General features: G+C 41.7%; 1 protein-coding gene across 1 annotated transcript in view; it reads left to right on the top strand.

The window, feature by feature from the left end:
• The window catches only part of LOC148356142 (voltage-dependent calcium channel subunit alpha-2/delta-1-like), a 122,264-nt gene that overhangs the window by 46,313 nt on the left and 56,359 nt on the right, over positions 1-19,592 (top strand). The window contains exons 8-15 of the mRNA XM_088346849.1: positions 752-821; positions 900-950; positions 4,102-4,201; positions 9,224-9,382; positions 13,731-13,835; positions 17,593-17,671; positions 17,736-17,785; positions 17,849-17,938. Coding sequence (XP_088202975.1) covers positions 752-821; positions 900-950; positions 4,102-4,201; positions 9,224-9,382; positions 13,731-13,835; positions 17,593-17,671; positions 17,736-17,785; positions 17,849-17,938 — 704 coding nt within the window. The remainder of the gene's footprint in view (positions 1-751; positions 822-899; positions 951-4,101; positions 4,202-9,223; positions 9,383-13,730; positions 13,836-17,592; positions 17,672-17,735; positions 17,786-17,848; positions 17,939-19,592) is intronic.

Raw genomic sequence — 19,592 nt, 5'->3', positions numbered from 1 at the left:
ACGTGGTCGAGATCAAAAACGGATCGTTATTCGGGGCAGGAGAGCAGAGGTGGTCGAGAAACAGGAAACAGGTCGTAGCGGGAGACCAACAGAAGCGAAAAACACGGTCGAAAAAGGGCTTGCCGTGTAAAAACTAGAGATTCGCAGACGGACCGACAAAAGGGGACTGACAGACAGAGTTTAAATACCGACAGGGAGCCAATCTGTCAACAAGCTGCAGCTAGCCTCACAAGGGTGGGGCCAATTGGGCGCCATGGCAACCTTGACATAGGCCTCAATGTCTTTCGATGTCTGTCTGAAACACCGGTCCACCGGTTCTAGTGGTAATGTCTCGCCGTTGAGATCCGGGTTCGATTCCTGTTGCGAAGAATATTTTGCGATCGGTGATACTTATCAACTGATTAGATGCCTTAACTGTATAAAGTCTCAATATATCTTAGTGCTTCTCTGTTTTACGTGCCTTATAGTTTGGTGTGCCTTTTGTATAAGAAATCTATGACTTTATTATCCGGTTATAGTGTGGAAAGTACTGTAAATGCCTCAATCTTGTCCCTCAAGCCCCCAACGACTCACCCCCTGACTCATTCTCGGTGTCAAAACCTGACACTTTTCTCCTTGCCGGAGCGTTCCCGTTTGAAACGGTGGCCCGGGAAGTCGAAAAGAATAAAGGGGCACGTCAGCAAAGCGGCGTCACGGCACCTGTAGGCCAGGCCTGAAAGCAAATGACGTTTTTCTCTCTGTCAAAACGCAGCTTCTCCCTGGATCGACTCCAGCAAATCGGCCAATAAAATCGACCTCTACGACGTCCGCAGACGGCCATGGTGGGCGCCCGTTTGCGCGTGGTGTCGGGGTTGAATCCCCCCAAGCCAATGTGTCATTTTTGCGCCCTTTCCCGGCAGGTACATCCAGGGGGCGGCGTCGCCAAAGGACATGCTGATCCTGGTGGACGCGTGAGTGGAGATTTATGATTCAATGACACGCAAAGTCGGCCGGAACGAATGCTTTCTGCCGGATCTTTTGATTGTTGACCCTGGTTCACAGGCGAGAAGACACTTTGCACCTTGATCGACGGCATTAAACTTTAGTAAACTGTGGGTGAGGCCACCAAACAGTAGACAATAACGAGTCAAGTCCTATTCATTTGTTTGGTCCTTAATCACAAGAAGTCTCAAAGGGTTGTACAGACGACAGACTAACATTTCACCATCCCCTGATCTAAAACCTAGATTCAGATTCAGATATACTTTATTGTCATACATGTACACGTGTATACAGAACGAAATGTCGACCCGCACAGTTTCCTTGAATGTACAGATATAAATCAAATGTTGTATTGAGTTGGAGTATTGAAGTACTAATAATATACTAAATCATTTTACCTATGTATAGTATTATATAGTAGTGCAAAGAGTGCAAGAGGAGCAGCTAACCAGATGTGCGAGATGGGCAGTCAGGTAAACCAGTCACTATACAATAACACTGGAGTACGGTAGTGCAGAGGAGAACAGATGTGCAAAGGAGTGGCTAGGTATAAGAAAACTGCCAGTAGTGCAAAAAAACAAACAGATGTACAGATTAGCAGCTATGTAGGCTTACATGAGGGCAAGGAAAAACTCAAAACCTCTGCACGAGGAAAATGAAGAAACCTTGGAAGGGGCTGCACGTGGGGAGATCCCTGTTCCAGGATAGCCAGGCCAAAATAGATGTTGCAATACACGGATATCGTCAACACTAAATATAGGTCATTCCTAAACTCTAAAAGTTTGTTTTAAGCCTAGATTTAAATGAGGTTGCAGATCGAAACTCAGGAGGCATAGCATTCTACACTACCTGGGCCTGCATGGAGAAGGCTCATGATCCTGCGGATTTCTTCTTGGCTCATGGGATCACTAGTATACAGTAATCCCTTGGTTATGGCGGTTAATGGGGACCAAAACCGCCTGCGAAAAGTGAAAATCCGCGAAGTAGCGACGCCCCTTCAAAAATGCTTAAAAAAAAAAAAACCTTGAATTTTTTTTATTTTTTTTTATTTTATTATAATTATTTTTTAGACCCGACCCGCGAAGCTGTGAACACGCGAACGTGGAACCGCGAAGTAGCAAGGTCCCACTGTACCAGCATTTTCAGAGCGAAGGCTTTGGACCGGAACAAAGGGGGAAATTAAATCCGAAAGATATGAGGGAGCAAGTCCATGCATGATTTGTATACTACCAACAGAACCTTCAAATCCCATCTTAAGCTAACAGGGAGCCAATGCAGGTTAGCTAAAATCCGGGTCATGTGATCAAACTTTCTCGTCTTAGTTCAAAACCTGGCTGCAGCATTTTGTACCAGCCGAAGGCTCTTGATTTTGGACTTCGGGAGACCGGAGAGTAGTGCGTTAGGGTCATCGAGACAGGAGGTAACAAAGGCATAGCATCAGAGTGGGACAGCATAGGGCGAATTTGAGATATATTGCGAAGATGGAAAAAAGCTGATCTAGTCATATTCTTAACATTTAACTGGAAGAACAGATTATGTTGAAATATGATTTTTGACTGAGTCACTCCGAGAGATATATTTGTCATTATTCAGAGCGTTTTTTTGAGAACAAGTCACATTTAGATGGACCAATAATTAACATTTCGGTCTTTTCAGGGTTGAGGCGCAAGAAGTTAGGTGGCATCCCTCTTCTTTTTTTTAATCTAACAAAAACGAAAAAAAAAAAAAAAGAGCTATACTATTTAACACTATTGGCAATGAATATAATGCAGCTGTCGGATGAGGTGGCTCATCACAAAGAGCGCTATTTGGAGAAACTAAGGATAGCATTAGCAGGGCTAGCTACTGACCTATATAGTATCCCCCTGACATATTCACACATCCAACCGAGTGGACCAGTCTGCCGAACTTCAGTCCACACCATCTGTACCACTATAATGTGAAAGGAGTATCCCCATACACCTGCGCTGATCTGAAAGTCTGGATGCTTACCAGTTTTTCATCACCGGGTATGATAAAAAATGCCCCCCTCGCGCACACTAAAACTAAAACGACTTTGTATCTCAATTTTGGGGGAATGTAATGGAATAGTAAATCAGTAAAGAGATATTTGCACTTTTGAGCATTTTGAAAATATTGACTTTGAAGATGTTTTATCTTCTGAACATTCGTATTCCTATTTTATCTCTTGTGAATTTGACCGTTTATTTTGCCGTCATAAGCTTTATGCAGGACCACATAACAGTTTCAATACATGTGATATTCGGAAGATTACTGTTACGAATCGCCGGTTTATAGCAGTAAAAGCAGCCCGTTGACCTAGTAAGAAATGGCAACGTTAAGACACTAATGTAGCTAGTTAGCATTAGCTAGCACATTATATTGAGTCTCTTGGACGTGACTTGTACCTACTTAGGATAAATTTGATCGGAAATACATTAAACTTACTGATGGATTTAAAATGTAAATATGTTATGCATACTATTCTTGCTTAGTGTCCCATTCTCGCATAGTTCAATAGTAGTAATATTGTTGAAACAAAAACATGTTGTTAGTGAAAACAGGCCATAACTGTTTTTTCTCACTCCCCCTCCCTTTATCAGAAGAAACCTTATGTAAATTTGGGCGTTCCTAATTTCATAAAAGGCAAGGTAAAGGGGACTGCCATTTAAAGTGAGTCTGAAACACTGAAAAGGCAGTCTCCGGTCATTCTCCTTACAAGTAAGTCATACTCACGTCTCTGTCTTTTTTGAGTGCAGGTTTTATTATAAGTGTTGGGGGTTAACCTAACACTTACCTTATTAAATATGTCCGCTGCACATCCCGGAATACTTGAGGGCGGACAGTGTTGTGTCTGTTCCGTCTTTATCCAGAAGGGATACAATGTAATTCTCAATCGGGCTTAGAACCTTGCCGGTTAGCACAGCGATATATCACCGTCGTAAAGAGCGGTGGATGAATTCTTGTGTGGTGGTTATTGATATCGTTTTTCTTTTTACACTTTCTATATCCACATTGAAAAGATTCCACTGATTTGCTCTTTTTTTGATACAAACGGTGAATCTGAATATTTCGAAGATCGAATCCTATTCACTATTTGTCCGTCTGGTGTTTCTTCAGGAGCGGCAGCGTCTCCGGCTTGACCCTCAAGCTGATCCGAACCTCCGTCAGCAGGATGCTGGAAACTTTGGCGGACGACGACTACGTTAACGTCGTTTATGTGAGTTTGCTTCACGCGCAAACGAGATTTTTCCACAAAGTCGACCGATTTCACACGGAGGCGTGTCTTGCAGAAGAATTGTCTTTATCGTCATTGAGAACAAGGCTCCAATCATTGTTTGCGACCGGGTTAGAAATGGCCTCCTGGGACAATGTTTACACCCTTGGTGTGAATGAGCGAGCGAATTGTCTGTCCCAGTGTGCCCTGCGACTGTCTGGCAACCAGTTCAGGGTGTCCCCTGCCCTGGGATGGGCTCCAGCACCTTCACAGATAATGGATGGACAGAGAGGAATGCGCGTACTTACTTACGTGACGGGATCAATGTAGCCTAATGTCACAGATTAAGAGTACACTTTCTCCTTCACAAATCTACTCATGTAAGATGTATCCCCAAACTTACTCAAATTAATAGAATAGAATAGAATATACCTTGGGGCAGCACGGCGGCGCAGTGGTTAGCGCTTGTGCGGCACAGCTCATGTCATGGGAACCTGTCGTGGGTTCAAATCCAGCTCCAGACTTTGAGTTTGTATGTTCTCCCCGTGCTTGCGTGGGTTTCCTCCTGGCACTCCGGTTTCCTCCCACGTTCCAAAAACATGCATTTCAGGTGAATTGGCCGGTCCAAATTGTCCCTAGGTGTGAATGAGCGAATGAGTTGTCTGTCCCTGTGTGCCCTGCGATTGGCCGGCAACCAGTTCAGGGTGTCCCCTGCCCACTGCCCGGAGATGGCTGGGATGGGCTCCAGCCCCCCCCTGCGACCCTAATTAGGATAAGCGGTACGGCTGATGAGATGAGATGAGAAAATACCTTTATTGTCATTGTTTCAAAATGGGTTAACATATTGTGACAACGAAATTGGGCATGACACTCCAGTTTCACACATTCACAGTGAGGTAAAAAGGCCAAGAAGATAAAGGAACAGAGAAGATAAGGTTTTAAAACATGGAGGATGAGGTTATAGTTATAATTGACACAATATTTACACAAGAAATGTCGGCAAATAGGATGTTACATACAGTTTGGTATCGAAAATAAAACGCAGTCGATGTAACTTGACTGTGCCATGGCTTGTTCGGTCGGATTACAGTCACCGGCCGTACTTCGGATTTGCAGTTCGAGGGTTACTTTAACTGGATTACTTTCAGTTACTTTTGGATGACTCCAATACCAAATATGCTAATAAAAGACAAAAGAAAGTCAATATGAATAAAATGATGACTCACAATACGTAGTAAGCTTGCTCTCCTGGCTTTGATCTCTTTGATCTCCGGCAAAACGAACATCAAATGCCATTCCATGTGTTCCGTTACTCCCCAAGCCTGCACAAAATGGAGTCATTTCGTTCCTATTTACTTTCTTTTGTCTTTTATTAGCATATTTGATATTGGAGTAAAGTAATCCAAAAGTCATTGAAAGTAATCCAGTTAAAGTAACCCTACCCAACCCTGGATTGCAGTTTGACCTTTAAGTGTTGGCGTGATCCGACGCTCCGGCTAACGGATGACGCACAGAATTTGCTAAATCGATGATCCCGCGTGACACGCTCCCGATGCGAGAAACACGCTAAGTCAGTCACGGATGCGTTCGCTGACAATGGGAATCTTCATCACTTCCGGGGCTTCGCACGCCTTCGCCGGCATTTTGAATTTCGGGGCGGATTTTCAGTGAAAAAACATGTGTAAATCTGGTAGGCGGGGCCGCAGCGTCCAATGTTCCCTGTCATTTTCCTTTAGGTCTGAGCAATCACACACTCTGTGAGCAACGCTTGAAACAACAGTGAGCAACAGCAATCCCAAGTGTGGCAAGATAATTCATGATCAAACATGTCCAAAACTTGACATCAAGTTACATTTTGCCGAGTTTCCGGCAATGCAAAATTATTTTTCTCTTTTGAATGAATTGACTCATGTACTATTGCAAAGCTTGTACGGCCTACAAACGTCATTTGTTTTTACAATTCTTTCACAAGATATCCATTTCTTTTTATTTCCTGGTATATTTTCTCGCATAATATTAACATTTTGGGGGGCTTATGGAGTCGGTTGCACGATACACAACTGTATACTCTTTTTGAGTGGAAGTACAATGTTGGCAACAAGATTCACTTGATATCATCGGAAATGATTTGAATGCAACACAAACTTTTTCTTCTTTTTTCTGTTTTTTTCTACTTTTTTTAAATTCCTTTAAGAAAACATCTCATTGTGTTTATTTTTTCCGAGCTGTTACTTTTTTCTTTTTGTTCTCTATTTACTTTTTTCCCTTTGTTTCTTTCTTTTCTTTTTTTCTGGCTTTTTTTCTAAATTTTTCCTTCTTTTTTCTCTTTTATTTCTTTTGTTCTCGGCTTTTCACTACTTTTTCATTTTGGTATTTTCTTCTTTTTTGTTCTATTCCCCCCTTCCTTTAAGTCATTTTGTGCATCATTTTATGTAATATTTGGTCATGTTGGGATTGAAGAAGCAAAAACAACCCGAAGAGCCGTTTAGGACCCGAAAGAGCCGGTTCCTTTGAGTGAGCCGAGCCGAAGAAGCCGGTTCTCGACAAAATCTACTAACTTTACTCAACTTCGTTCTCCCTCGACTCGACTTCAAAATACCGCATTTAGGACACAATGTCAGGGGAACCCGTGTATTTTGACCTTCATGCACTGTAACTTTGACTTAATTGGCTTCTTGATGAGCAATTTGGAGCCCTGATTTTTGTGCGCCGGCTAGATTTTTTTGTGCGCAGAGAATGTGCGAGCAGTCCGCAATTGCGCACGCGCGCAGCTTAGAGGGAACACTGCCAGCGTCCCAAGCGGCCATCCATCTCGATTTCCTCCGCTCTGCCTTGTTTGCTTTGTAGCCGTCAAATCAGCTAAGAGCTTTTTAAACTCATGCCAGCAATCACAATATTGATGCTTTTGAATTTCAATGTTACTGCTGCAGGAGCCATTCATTTTATTTGCCCGCTCGCTTGACGACTGAAGAAAAATGGATATCTTTTAAGTGTTGCATGATATTTGCTGTATATATGAATATGTTTTAATATTTGTATCGCCTTCCTCTTCTCCTCACTGCCTTTCCTTCTGTTCTTTAGCCTCCTTCGGTGTGTAATCCCGACCTCACCGCCTTCTATTCTAATAAATGTCATAAACCGTATTTTCCGCACTATAAGGCGCACTTCAAACCTGAATTGGAGCAGAATTTTTAAAGTGTGTCTTATATACGATGCATACATTTAGATAGATGGATGGATAGATACTTTATTCATCCCCGTAGGGAAATTCACACTTCCAGCAGTATCCTTTTGTTGTTTATGAACAGGATGGCCTCGGGGTGCTGTGTTGTAGTTTAGCAACAGCGGAGTGAATGACGTCACACGCTAGGCCAAAAGTTGGACGTCCCTGCAGCAGATGGAAATCTTTGTGCCCAGGGTGACACCACCTCGTGTTCACGTAGATAGCGAGTCCACCTCTCCGCTTCCCGCAGGCTTTTGTGTCTCTGTCTGTCCGAACAGCGCTTGAAGCCTGGTAGCTCCACGTTAGCGTCCGGGATGCTAGACGTGAGCCACGTTTCCGTAAAACACAGCAAACCGCACTCCCTGTACGCTTTGATGTTTTTTACCAGCACAGCCAGTTTGTCGGTCTTATTTGGTAGAAAGTTCCCATCCCCATGATTACGGACGGTACCCAAGACTTCTATCTTTAGTAATGCACACAGTAATTCGAGGGATGCGCCACCAGACGAGATATACTACCGTAGTCATACAAAAGTTGTGTCGTCGTTGATCAGTTTGCGACGGGAATCGAACCCGAGTAGTGGTGGTGAGAGCGCCGGCACTCAACATTAGACCACCATTGGAACAGGTTACATCCAAAAAGGCTTTAGAAACGGTTGAGAAACACTGATTTGCAAAATGCATTATGGTTAGTTTTACAGTCTCTCCACTTCACCAATGCATGTTAGAGAATGGATAAAATAGAAAGTCTTTCAACAAAATATTATTTAAGCTCTTTTTTGGGATGTATACATATTAGACTAAGAAGTTAATGAGCCATATTTGGACCCCAAAAGACCCCGAAAAACAAATGAAATTGCAAAAAAATGAACTAGATGGCGGTGTCAGAGATGGAAAAAACAGGTCGGTAGCTGGGACAGGGAGAGCAAGGCGTGGTCGTGGTCGGAAGCGAGTCGTAAGCCAGAACGGGAGAGTAGACGTAGTCTGGGACAAAAAGAGGTCGTAAGCCAGGACGGGAGAACAGACGTGGTCGGGAGCAAAACAGGTAGTAGCCGGAGACAGACAAGAGCAAAAAAACAGGACAGGCAGGAGTCAGGGGTCAAAAAAAGGCTTGCCTTGAAAAACAGAGGTTCGCAGACAGACTGACACCAGGGGACTGACAGGACTGGGTTCAAATCGTGACAGCGAGCCAATCAGAACCCGCGGCGGGTGGGGCCAAATGAATGGGAACAGCTGAGTCAAAACAGTCATCATGACAATACATCGTTATTTGTAAGAAAACATTCAAATGTTCGTGCCATATTATTTTTCCATTATCAAACACTTTGAAAAAGCACCAGGGAGTCCGAGAATGCCACAATGCCGCATGCTGGAGGCAAGCTGCCATTTACGGTTATTAGCAGGGTTGGGTAGGGTTACTTTAACTGGATTACTTTCAATTACTTAGTTTTGCCGGAGATCAAAGAGATCAAAAGCCAGGAGAGAAAGCTTACCACATGTTGTGAGTCATCATTTTATTCCTATTGAGTTTCTTTTGTGTTTTATTAGCATATTTGGTATTGGAGTCATCCAAAAGTCATTGAAAGTAATCCAGTTCAAGTAACCCTACTCAACCCTGCGTAGGAGAAACTAAGACAAAATTCGATTTTTGTGGGCTTTCTAGTGCAGAAAATACGGTAAATAAAAACCGGTAGAGATGTTGCCTGAGCGATCCCCGGCGCATATTTGCCGCGCTGCAAATATGCGCCCGTAGCTCTTCCCGATCATCCCGCTTTCCTTCTCCGTTTCCTCCCCCACGTGCAGTTCAACGACAAGGCCTCGCACGTGGCCTGCTTCGAGAACCTGGTGCAGGCCAACGTCCGCAACAAGCGCATCCTCAAAGACGCCGTGCAGAAGATCAGCGCCAAAGGGACCACCAACTACAAACGCGGCTTCGAGCTGGCCTTCAAGCAGCTGGCGCAGGTGCGACACCAAATATTATTGACCTCTACTATTTTTATTAGAATTATAACCATCATATTTCGGTTTATTTGGTGCCCAGAGTCAAGTCCTGTTTGTTAGTCACAAAGAGTCTCAAAGGGCTGCACAGATCAAAGACTATTGCAAACTACACACTATTATGACACCATCCCCTGATCTAAAACCATCATGAGGGCAAGGAAAACTCAAAAACCTCAGGATAAGTCAAATCAAGTCCTTTTTATTTGGGACGCCCTTCATCACAAAGAGTCTCAAAGGGCTGCACAGACCACAGATTATTGCAAACTACAGACTATTATCACAGACTATGATGACAGCATCCCCTGATCTAAAACTTACATGAGGGCAAGGAAAAACTCAAAAACCTCAGGATGAGTCAAGTCAAGTCCTGTTTTTTTGTTTGGCCCTTAATCACAAAGAGTCTCAAAGGGCTGCACAGACCACAGATTATTGCAAACTACAGACTATTATCACAGACTATGATGACAGCATCCCCTGATCTAAAACTTACATGAGGGCAAGGAAAAACTCAAAAACCTCAGGATGAGTCAAGTCAAGTCCTGTTTTTTTGTTTGGCCCTTAATCACAAAGAGTCTCAAAGGGCTGCACAGACCACAGATTATTGCAAACTACAGACTATTATTACAGACTATGATGACAGCATCCCCTGATCTAAAACTTACATGAGGGCAAGGAAAAACTCAAAAACCTCAGGATGAGTCAAGTCAAGTCCTGTTTATTTGTTTGGCCCTTAATCACAAAGAGTCTCAAAGGGCTGCACAGACCACAGATTATTGCAAACTACAGACTATTATGACACCATCCCCTGATCTAAAACCTACATGAGGGCAAGGAAAAACTCAAAAACCTCAGGATGAGACAAGTCAAGTCCTGTTTATTTGTTTGGCCCTTAATCACAAAGAGCCTCAAACAGCTGCACAGATCAAAGACTATTGCAAACTACACACTATTATGACACAGTCCTCTGATCTAAAACTAACATGAGAGCAAGGAAAAACTCAAAAACCTCAGGATGAGTCAAGTCCTGTTTATTTATGACACCCTTAATCACGAGGAGTCTGAGAGGACTGCACTGACCACAGATTATTGCACACCACAGACTATTAGGACACATTCCCCTGATCAAAAACCTACATGAGGGCACGTAATACACATATTATCAACAAAAAGTATAGATTATTCATATGCTATAGAATAGAAGTGTGTTTTAAGCCTAGATTTAAACTTTTCCACTGAGGTTGCCGATGGAATCTCAGAGGGAAGAGCATTCCATAGCACCGGGGCCCGAATGGAGAACGCTCGCCAACCTGCGGATTTCTTCTTGGCTCTTGGGATCACAAGTAGACCAGCATTTTCAGAGTGAAGGCTCCAGACCGGAACATAGGGGGAAATTCAATCTGAGGGAGCAAGTCCATGCAATATTTTGTATACTACCAAGAGAACCTTCAAATCACATCTTGAGCTCACAGGGAGCCAATGCAGGTTAGCTCAAATCGGGGTCATGTGATCATACTTTCTTGTCTTGGTTAAAAGCCTGGCTGCAGCATTTTGTACCAGCTGAAGGCTCTTGATTTTGGACTTCGGGAGACCGGAGAGCAATGTTCCCTGTCATTTTCCTTACGGGTCTGAGCGTTCACACAAAGTCGGAGAGCAACGCTTGAAACAACAGTGAGCAACCATAATCCCAAGTGTGGCAACTAAGTTATTAGCAAACATGTCCAAAACTTGACATTTTTCTGAGTTTCCGGCAATGCCAATTTTTTTTTTAACTTTTGAATGAATTGACTCATGTACGATTGCAAAGCTTGTACGGCCTACAAACGTCATTTGATTTTACAATTATTTTACAAGATTTCCATTTCTTTTTTTTCCTGGTATCTTTTGTCGCATCATACTCACATTTTGGGGGGCTTATTGAGTCGGTTGCACGATACACAACTGTATTTAATCACATTTTTGAGTGGAAGTACAATCTTGGCAACAAGATTGACTTGATATAATTGGAAATGATTTGAATGCAACACAAACTTTTTCTTCTTTTTCTCTGTTTTTTTTCTATTTTCTTTTTTAAATTCCTTTAAAAAAATCTCATTGTGTTTATTTTTTCCTAGCTGTTACTTTTTTCATTTTTGTTCTCCATTTACTTTTTTTCCTTTGTTTCTTTCTTTTCTTTTTTTCTGGCTTTTCTAAGATTGTTTTCCTTATTCTTTCTCTCCATTTTGTTTCTTTTTTCCTCAGCTTTTCATTACTTTTTCATTTTCGTATTTTTATCCTTTTTGTTCTATTCCCCCTTCCTTTAAGTCATTTTGTGTATAATTTTACATAATATTGGGTCATATAGGGATGAAAGAAGCAAAAACAACCCGAAGAGCCGTTTAGGACCCGAAAGAGCCGGTTCCTTTGAGTGAGCCGAGCCGAAGAAGCCGGTTCCCCGACAAACTCTACTGACTTGACTCATCTTCTACTTCGACCTTGACTTCCAAATACCGCATTTAGAACAAAACGTCAGGGGAACCCGTGTATTTTGACCTTCATGCACTGTAACTTTGACTTAATTGGCTTCTTAATGAGCAATTTCGAGCCCTGATTTTTGTGCGCTGGCTAGATTTTCTTGTGCGCTGAGAATCTGCAGGCAGTGGGCAGAAAGAACATTGCCGGAGAGTAGGGCATTACAGTCAATTCACTAGCAAATGTTTCCCTCGATCGAGCGTTCATTTTTTCGTGTGGCGCCGTAGCAACTCTAAATGTACCGAAATAGGAAGGGGAGTAAGAAAAATGCTGAAAGAATTGTTTGTTTTGTTTATTTGGTAAACAAAATCCATTTGTTGGCTGTGTGTTCCTTGTATGGCTCTGTGGTCCCTCAATGCCTGGTTCCGGAGTTTGGTCCTCGTTGGACTCCTCCAGGACTGCCATTTGTCACCGATTCTGTTCATAACTTTTATGGACAGAATTTTGTTGGGCAAAGGGTCCGGTTCAGGGGCCTCAGCATTGAAGATGATGTGGTGCTGTTGACTTTCTCAGACCATTATCTTCAGCTCTTACTGGAACAGTTCGCAGGCGAGGGTGAAGCGGCCAGGTTGAAGATCAGCACCTCCGAGTCCTAGACCGTAGTTCTCAGCCGGAGAAGGGTGACGTGCTCCTTCAAGGTTGGGCATGAGATCCTGCTCCAAGTCGAGACGTTCGAGTATCTCAGGGTCTGGAAACGGAGATGGACGGACGGATTGGTGCAGGACCTGAACCGGTCCGTCACAGTGAAGAAGCCGCTGCTTCTTCACATTGAGGGGAACCAGTTGAGGTGATTCGGGCATCTGATAAGAATGCCCCCTGGACGCCTCACCCGGGAGATGTTTATGGCATGTCCCACTGGCAGGAGGCCCCAGGGATGACCCTGGACACGCTGGAGAGGCTCCGGATAAGGAGGGCTTCCCTGCAGAGGTCGCTGTCCTCCCGATAAGCGGAATATAATACTTGGATAGTTTGCACGAATTATCTTTGTTTTTAGTCAGCATATTTTGTCCTACTGTGAGTAAATGGGTGCCACTTTTGTAAGGTTTGTTATGCCTTAATGAAGGGAGCAATTGGCTGAGGTTGACAGGTATGATATTGTCACAGCTTTTGCTGCTCTTACAGGTAATGAAACAATCATTTGTTTTAAGTTGGTCTATAGTTCTTTTGTAATCTCGTATATGTTATTAAAGAACTTCCTGTGTGGAGTTTGCATGTTCTCCCCACATTCCCAAAAACATGCATGTCAGGTTGATTGGCCTAACCGAAATCTCCTGAAGTGTGAATGAGTTGTCTGTCTCCGTGTGCCCTGTGATTGGCTGGAAACCAATTCAGCGTGTCCCCCTGCCCACTGCCCGTAGATGGCTCCGGCACCCCTGCGACCCTACTGTGGATAAGCAGCGTCGATAATGGATGGATGTTATTAAAGATACAGTGTTATGCACAGGTGTAAAGTATAGTATTTACTCGAAGAAACGCTAGATTTAGTGTTGTAATGATTTTATTGGCCTAAAATTGGAATTGAAAGTAAAGTTTTGTACCCACTTTTTTCTTAAATTTTCAGATCTTGTCATGTGTAGCAATTTTGAGATGATATTTCAGAACGCTGAAATATTTTATCGGACCTTTTCTGTGTGTGTGTAAAACCCACTTTGGACCAACCTCAAGAAGACCTTGGCCCCTCTCCGTCAGCCCCCAAAATGAATTCAGTTTGAGACCCTTGAAAGAAACGTGGTTTCATAGTTGAGAGCATAACGCCCTCTTGTGGCCAATACTTACTCTCGCACATTTTGTGTTCTTCCAGTTGAACGTCACCCGGGCCAACTGCAACAAGATCATCATGCTCTTCACCGATGGAGGAGAAGAGCGCGCTGAGGAAATTTTCAAGACTTATAACCCGAAACAAGCCGTGAGTGACGATAACATCCACTTTCAAGATCAGGGGGCCCTAAGCAAAATTTATTGGGGGGACCCCTGTTACTTGATTATTCGCATACCTACTTTTCCTCATTCCATGTTCTGCTCTGTCATTATGAGATGTTTCTATTATAGTTATATCATAATCTGACAAAGTGAGCATCTCCCCCTACTAGCCATCAGGGTTGGGTAGGGTTACTTGAACTGGATTACTTTCAATGCCTTTTGGATGACTCCAATAGCAAATATGCTCATAAAAGACAAAAGAAACTAAATATGAATACAATTATGACTCTCAACACGTGGTCAGCTTCCCCTCCTGGCTTTGATCTCTTTGATCTCCGGCAAAACGAACATCAAATGCGACAGAAACAAAATGAAAATCATTCCAAACAGCTTTTTGCCGTTCCATGTATTCCGTTACTCCCCAAACCTGCACAAAATGGAGTCATTTTATTCCCATTTAGTTTCTTTTGTCTTTGATTAGCATATTTGTTATTGGAGTCATCCAAAAGTCATTGAAAGTAATCCAGTTAAAGTAACCCTACCCTATGGGCGGCAGTAGCTCAGGAGTAAAACAATGTATAGTAACTATTCTAACAATTCAACAAAAGAAAGTGTGTTTAACACTACAGTGTCAAATAAAGAAATCAAACTTTTACAACCTTAAACACTGATCAAGTAGAAATAGGCAACTGCACTTCCAATATATTATAAAGTGACTATCCGATCCCGCTCTCTGTGATGCTATGTGCTTGATAACATAAGAAATACATCACCCTTAGTGCCACATTGTTACTGCATGGTGTTTCCCTTTTTTTCACAGTGGTCTGTTATGGTTTTACTCAATTTATACAAAGTAATGCAGAGCTTTTGACTGTTAGTAACAGCAGATAAAAGAATGAGTTAGATGACCCTGTTACCAAAAATATAGCCTTGGGCGGCAGTGACCCAGAAGGTCGCAGAAGTCCTCGTCTTGGGATCAAGGGACCCCGGTTGGAATCCCGGCTCGTCCGTGTTACATGTGGAAGTGTCCTTGGGTAAGACACTGAACCCCTAATACCCCCAATAAGCAGGTTAGCGCCTTACATGGCTGCACGACCGCTATTGGGAAATGTGAAGCACACTGTAAAGCGTTTTGGGAAGTCTTGACTTGAAAAGCGCTATAGAAATGCAGATCATTTCATTTCATTTTTACCCTGCTGGCCATGCTGGAATCAGTCCATAAAAGCTCAAAAGGCAACCGGGCAGGTTTTACTATGATTTATAATCCGAAATGGGACAAAATTCAACCAAAATAGGAGCCTGGGGTTGATTAACAGTAAATATCTCAAGCGATATAGTCCAAAGTGGGATATGTGAAAGTCATCTAGGCAATCCAAAAGTTTCAAAATAAACTCAATACTTACTGCAAACACAATATGATTTCTTGTTTGTTTTAGAATAGAATAGAATAGAATAGAATATAACTATATCGTCATTTTTACAAAATGGGTTAACATATTGTGACAACGAAATTGGGCATGACACTCCAGTTTCACACATTCACAGTGAGGTAAAAAAGCCAAGAAGATAAAGGAACAGAGAAGATAAGGTTCTAAAACAAGAAGGATAAGGTTATAGTTATAATTGACACAATATTTACACAAGAAATGTCGGCATGTAGGATGTTACATACAGTTTGGTATCGTAAGGGTTTTAAATAAACAACAAACGTAATACATTTAAACTCAGACTAATACTTAAACGAATACGTAATAGCACACTTGAAGGTTCCTCGAGAAAGGTAACAGAAATGATTTTATATTTACTGCAACAACACACGTACAAATACTGCATTTATATGCAAATATTTGGAGTATTACAGGATAGAAATACACAAAAGGTACATGAAACGAGGTAAAATAAATGAATTTTGTTTTCGATTAACTGCAACAGCAAATGTACAAAAACTGTGTTCATACAAATACTGATTAAATAACGACATAAATACATAGAGGTGTCTGAAACAAGGCAACGGGTTTGATATTTTTTTCAAAATCTGAGAGCTACAACAAAAACGATCAAAGAAATACTTGAATAATAATGTAAATGTACAGAGGCACATGGAGCAACGCGTCTGATTTATAAAAAGTATATTAAGTTAAACAAACTTACATCTGAAAACCATGTCTGTCATGAACCGGAACAGGATCAGGACCCAAACGCGTGACGTTTCTCACGCAAGTCTTTTTTTTTTACGGGAAATGGGGAGTCATGCACGTTAGGCAGCGGTCTGGGGTGGAAAGACAGGAAGCCAGAGACCAACGAGATCGATATCAATTGCCCGAGCAGATATCGGACTGATTGGGTCGATACCGGACAGGACAGAACAGACAGGATCTATATTGAAACAGGATATCAAAATTAAACAGGACAAACTATACAGGATCGAAAACGAGGGAATAATAAACAGGCCTAAAATAATCAGGAACGAAACTGGAAACGATATTAAACAAAACAAAATAAACGGGAACAAAACCGGACAGGAAATACCAACAAGAAACGGGACTGAATCAGAACCCGGGTTTTGCAGGGCAGAGGATCGTTGACAGACTGACAAAGGAAGAGTGAGAGCACTGAGCTTAAATAGACATCAAGCCAATGTGTCAACGAGCCGCAGCTGGCGCCACACGGGCGGGGCCTATTGGGCGCCATGGCAACCGTGAGAATGTCAAAAGTGCAAAAGCTTGAGAGATCAAAATGCAGATTAAAAAAAAAATGGTGTACCGCAATCAGAATATTTAGCTTTTATGCTCCTCTGATTTGTCCCTCAATACTCCATGGGACTTTTCTGAAGTCATTTATAAACATCGTTGGAAATCAGAGGGCCAACTCTGATAATTGAGAAATACTCTCACGGGTGTTTACACTAAAAGACATAAAAGTATTTTTTGGGGGTAAATTGACGTCATTTTCATAGTATATATCGAGGGTCTCAAAGTGGATTGGGTCGGGGGCCTTGGAATCTAAGAACTGGGCGAGATTGGGCCAAAACAGCGCTGATAAAATAACAACATTTAACTTTCGTCCACTAGATGTCGCCAAAAATGAGTCCAAGGAAGACTACAAACTACGGAGACTAAAGTGATTCAAAAAAATCAGCCTTTTTCTTTACATTTTACGCTGAGAAGGACAATAAGAAGAGGAAGAAATAAAAATATATAGAAATAAAAGAGGGAAGAAGAAATAAGACAAATGGAATACATGAAAGTAGGGGAGAAGAAAGCAAAATAAGAAAAATGAAGAGGAAGAAAAAAAGGAATTCATTAAAGAGAAAAACTAAAACGGGTGATCAAAATGTAATATTCTCTATTTTCTTTTCAATATTCTTTCCTTTTTTTTCCTCGAGTTACACTCGTCTTATTTCCTTTTTTTCATTTTTCTCTTTATCATTTCGTCCTTTTTTTATTTCTTTTCTTTTTTATTTTATTTTCAAAAGTGTTAAGGCCCCCGTATTTTGTCTTCATCCGTAGTGCTTCTAGCATCTAGTGGAAAAAGAATACACATTGTCCCTTTATGACAAATACTATTGTGAGACCTGAGATATATGCAAATAATCATCACACACACACACAGAAAAAAATGTATATTTAATCATAAATAGATAAGTTAACCATTCTTGGGGGCCCCCTAGCGGTCGCGGGGCAGAAAACAGGCGCATAGTTTGCTTCTACTTGACACTGTTTTCCCTTTGGTCCTTGTGTAAGGTGCGCATCTTCACATTCTCAGTGGGTCAACACAACTATGACAAAGGACCCATTCAGTGGATGGCCTGCACCAACAAAGGTATTCTTATACTCCATTTCCACCTCCATTTCTCATTCTTAAATTCATTTTTTTTTATGATTAGGTTACTACTATGAGATTCCGTCCATCGGTGCTATCAGATTAAACACTCAGGTAAAAAAAAAAAAAAAATCTTCCGTGTATTTTTTTTTTTATATAATTTTGTATTTTTGGTAGGAGTATTTGGACGTTTTGGGCAGGCCCATGGTCAAAGCGGACCGGAAGGCCAAGCAGGTCCAGTGGACCAACGTCTACCAGGATGCGCTGGTAACTTCTATACATAAAACGAGAAGATGATCAGTAAAGGGACCGTGTGTAGTATTCAGCACCTCCTAGTGGTGAATTAAAAAACAACAACATTATGATTTCGATCATAAGCAAAACTACATTCCGATCATATAATGTTCAGTTTTTCAAATACTTTAAAGTTGAGTAATTTGCCTTGATTTGACGTTATATGAGCCTCACCTAAAGGGACCTGAGATTATGGTCAGACATCTTGCTGCTACGGGTCGCCAAGAACCTCAAAAAAGGCTAGGCTAAAAAAATGAGACAAAATATAGTCCGGTTTGGTCAGTTCTAGTTACTCACTACTTCTTCCAAAAAGTCACAATTGAATATCTCTAGTCAAAGTGACTAGTTACCAGGGGATGTAACTATTTCCATTACTTTTAAAAGGAGGTGTGGTATGTCAAGAATTTGATATTTTCTGAGCAGTCGATGAGAGAATCGATAGTCGTGTTATAAAACCTTGTCCTATTTATTGCACCTCTCCGGCAACAGATCCTACACTTCAAATGCAACAAAAAGAAACAATAACCATCAGCAGAAAACAATACAAAGTGAGTTGAATAGATGAAATTTAACCCTCACAACTCGAGACAACTGGTCAAGTAGACATCACCTACTGTACTTGAAGGATTTTGTCCGCAACAAAAGTCAACTGTAAAGCAATATAAAGTGAGTTTCACCTAGAATAAATCACACTCTCTTGTCAGACAACTGTTCAAGTAAATACGTGTGATAAGAATTACAGTACCCAGAATTCCGCGTTGTAACTGAGGATGCGCAGTGTGTCCCTTCATGTTTTCCGTCGTATGTTGTGGTGGACCTGCGAGTGACACCAAAGTGAACAGTTGTCTACGCCAAAACGCCTGGTCTCAATTCATTCAAAGTAATGCAGGGCCATCAGTAACAGGACGGGCGTTAAATCATGGGTTAGACGACCCAGTTACTAAAAAAAAAAAACACCGTAACATACAATGTTCCCTGTAATTTTACCCGGGTCTGAGCGTTCACACTAAGTCGGTGAGCAACGCTTGAAACAACAGTGAGCAACGGCAATCCCAAGCGTGGCAACTAAATCATGATCAAACATGTCCAAAACTTGACATCACCTTACATTTTGCTGAGTTTTTGAATGAATTGACTCATGTATTATTGCAAAGGCCTACAAACGTCATTTGTTTTAACAACAATTCTTTCACAAGATTTCTTTTTTTTCCTGGTATCTTTTGTCGCGTCATACTAACATTTTGGGGGGCTTGTTGAGTCGGTTGCACGAATACACAACTACTTTTTTCGTTTTTGTTCTCTATTTACTTTTTTTCCCTTCTTTCTTTCTTTTCTTTTTTTCTGGCTTTTCTAAGATATTTTTCCTTATTTTTTCTCTTCATTTTGTTTCTTTTTTCCTCAGCTTTTCACTACTTTTTCATTTTGCTATTTTTTTCTTTTTTGTTCATTCCCCCCTTCTTTTACGTAATTTTGTGCACAATTTTACATAATATTTGGTCATGTAGGGATGAAAGAAGCTAAAACAACCCGAAGAGCCGTTTAGGACCCGAAAGAGCCGGTTCCTTTTAGTGAGCCGAGCCGAAGAAGCCGGTTTCATGAAAAACTACTGACTTTACTCAACTTCGTT

This window comes from Urocampus carinirostris, chromosome 11, assembly GCF_059441175.1.
Source record: "Urocampus carinirostris isolate Australia breed hairy pipefish chromosome 11, RoL_Ucar_1.0, whole genome shotgun sequence".
In the NCBI taxonomy this organism is placed as follows: Eukaryota; Metazoa; Chordata; class Actinopteri; order Syngnathiformes; family Syngnathidae; genus Urocampus; species Urocampus carinirostris.
This window is presented reverse-complemented; position numbering and strand designations above follow the sequence as displayed.